This window comes from Octopus bimaculoides, chromosome 27 (assembly GCF_001194135.2).
Source record: "Octopus bimaculoides isolate UCB-OBI-ISO-001 chromosome 27, ASM119413v2, whole genome shotgun sequence".
Lineage (NCBI taxonomy): Eukaryota > Metazoa > Mollusca > Cephalopoda > Octopoda > Octopodidae > Octopus > Octopus bimaculoides.
In genome coordinates, this window is record NC_069007.1 from 18,307,831 (window position 1) to 18,309,763 (window position 1,933).

The 1,933-nt window shown below is 39.0% G+C and overlaps 1 protein-coding gene across 2 annotated transcripts in view; it reads left to right on the top strand.

Annotated features, from left to right (window-relative positions):
- LOC106876614 (integrin alpha pat-2) overlaps nucleotides 1–1,933 on the top strand; it is a 22,600-nt gene that overhangs the window by 12,965 nt on the left and 7,702 nt on the right. The window contains exons 13-14 of one of the 2 annotated variants that reach the window (XM_014925225.2): nucleotides 394–453; nucleotides 1,497–1,535. In XM_014925225.2, the coding sequence (XP_014780711.2) occupies nucleotides 394–453; nucleotides 1,497–1,535 (99 nt within the window). The remainder of the gene's footprint in view (nucleotides 1–393; nucleotides 454–1,496; nucleotides 1,536–1,933) is intronic. The other variant, XM_052977222.1, reaches the window with a different exon arrangement.

A 1,933-nucleotide genomic window follows, 5' to 3' on the forward strand; every position in this document is an offset into this window, starting at 1 on the left:
CTGTGGAGTGCTCAACCACTTGCACGTTAATTTCACGAGCCGGCTGTTCCATTGATTGGATCAACTGGAACCCTCGACGTCATAAGCGACGGAATGCCAACACAACACTTAACATGTTGTTGTTTAGCCCCTGGTCAGCTCTGATCCAGCAAGTCAATGGTAAAACAGCATTTCAATATAATTAGAGCTGTAATTGGACAAAAGGTGGGATGGTCATGAGTGGAATGCCTTTGATCTCAAATCTGCTGGTTCAAGGCTGACCTGAAACTGAATAACAGCAACAATTAGACCACTCTGCAGTTAAAGCATTTTCTCTGTTCACTTCAATCAATACATTCTGATCTGAGATGATCAATAAGTCTTTTTACATTGATTTGGAAATATCTATTTCAGGTTCAAGAAGGAAAAGTAACCTGTCGCCATCCAACCATCATTAATCCTGCTTCAATCAAAGTAAGTTACTTTTATTATTATTATTATTATTATTATTATTATTATTATTATTATTAATGCGGTGAGCTGGCAGAATCGTTAGCATGCCGGGCGAAATGCTTAGCAGTATTTCATCTGCCACTACATTCTGAGTTCAAATTCCGCCGAGGTCGACAGCATGTCTTGGTCATTTTAATCAGCCCTCTCCAGGCCTGATTATGGCTGAATTCTACTAGACAAAGCCTTGTCACACTGTGTCACGCTGGATATCCCCAAGAACTACGTTAAGGGTACACGTGTCTGTGGAGTGCTCAGCCACTTGCACGTTAATTTCACGAGCAGGCTGTTCCGTTGATCGGATCGACTGGAACCCTTGACATCATAAGCGACAGAGTGCCAACAACAACAACTAGACAAGAACTAGAGAAAGACAGAAAGTGAGAGAGAGAGAGAGGGAGGCAATAATAATTGTTATTTAGTGACCTCATGAAATGAATGAAAGGCAAATATTGACCTCTGTGGAATTTGAACTCAGAGCACTATAACTGGAAGAAATGTATCTATATCCAGGTACAAGACACCTGATGGTAATTGGTGATCAGACTAATCAAAACATGGAGTAAATCTAAATAATTATTATAGGAAAATGTGTCCTGTTTAAATGAGATCAACAATTTAAATAATTATAATCTTATTAACCCTTTAGCATTCAGATTAATCTAACGAATATAATGCTTATTGATTTGCATTATTTTGAATTCATTATGCACTATCACATAATTTCGAGATTTCAATGATGTGACTGTTTATTTTTAACATGACATTGTAGGATAGGTGTGAGAGGCCAGATCTGGCTGATTTGGCGATAAAACAGGTAGAATATTTTGGCCGGATATGGCCAGTTTGAATGCTAAAGGGTTAAAGACTGACTCGTCTCAAATATTTAGACAAAACGTCTAGGTTATTCTTGATGTTTTTTTCACAAATTTCAAAGACAGAGATGTGTTGTTTATAGGTTCCACTAATGTAAACCAGTGTTGTTCTTTCTGTCTCCCTCTAATCAGGATAACCCCAACTCAATTCTGCGGTTACCGCGCTCGTTTGTAAGTCTTTTCCTCTTCCTTTTATTGCACAAACTCATTTACAGACCAGTGTTTTTCAACCTTTTATTTTTTGCAACAGTGACAACTACATGTGTATAGATGTAGGTTCGTGTGTATGTATGTGTGTGTGTGTTGTGTATAAGACATCCTGCAGGATGTACAATAAAACTCGTGAAAGGACGGACGAGCTTAGTAGAATCAATGACCAGCCAATGAGTTCGAGTAAGAGACCCCTAGTCTTTGTTTCTTTCTTTTTACTTGTTTCAGTCTTTTGACTGCGGCCATGCTGGAACACCGCCTTTAGTCGAATCAAATCGACCGTAGGACTTATTCTATCGGTCTCTTTTTGCTGAACCGCTAAGTTACGGGGACCTAAACACACCAGCATCGGTTGTCAA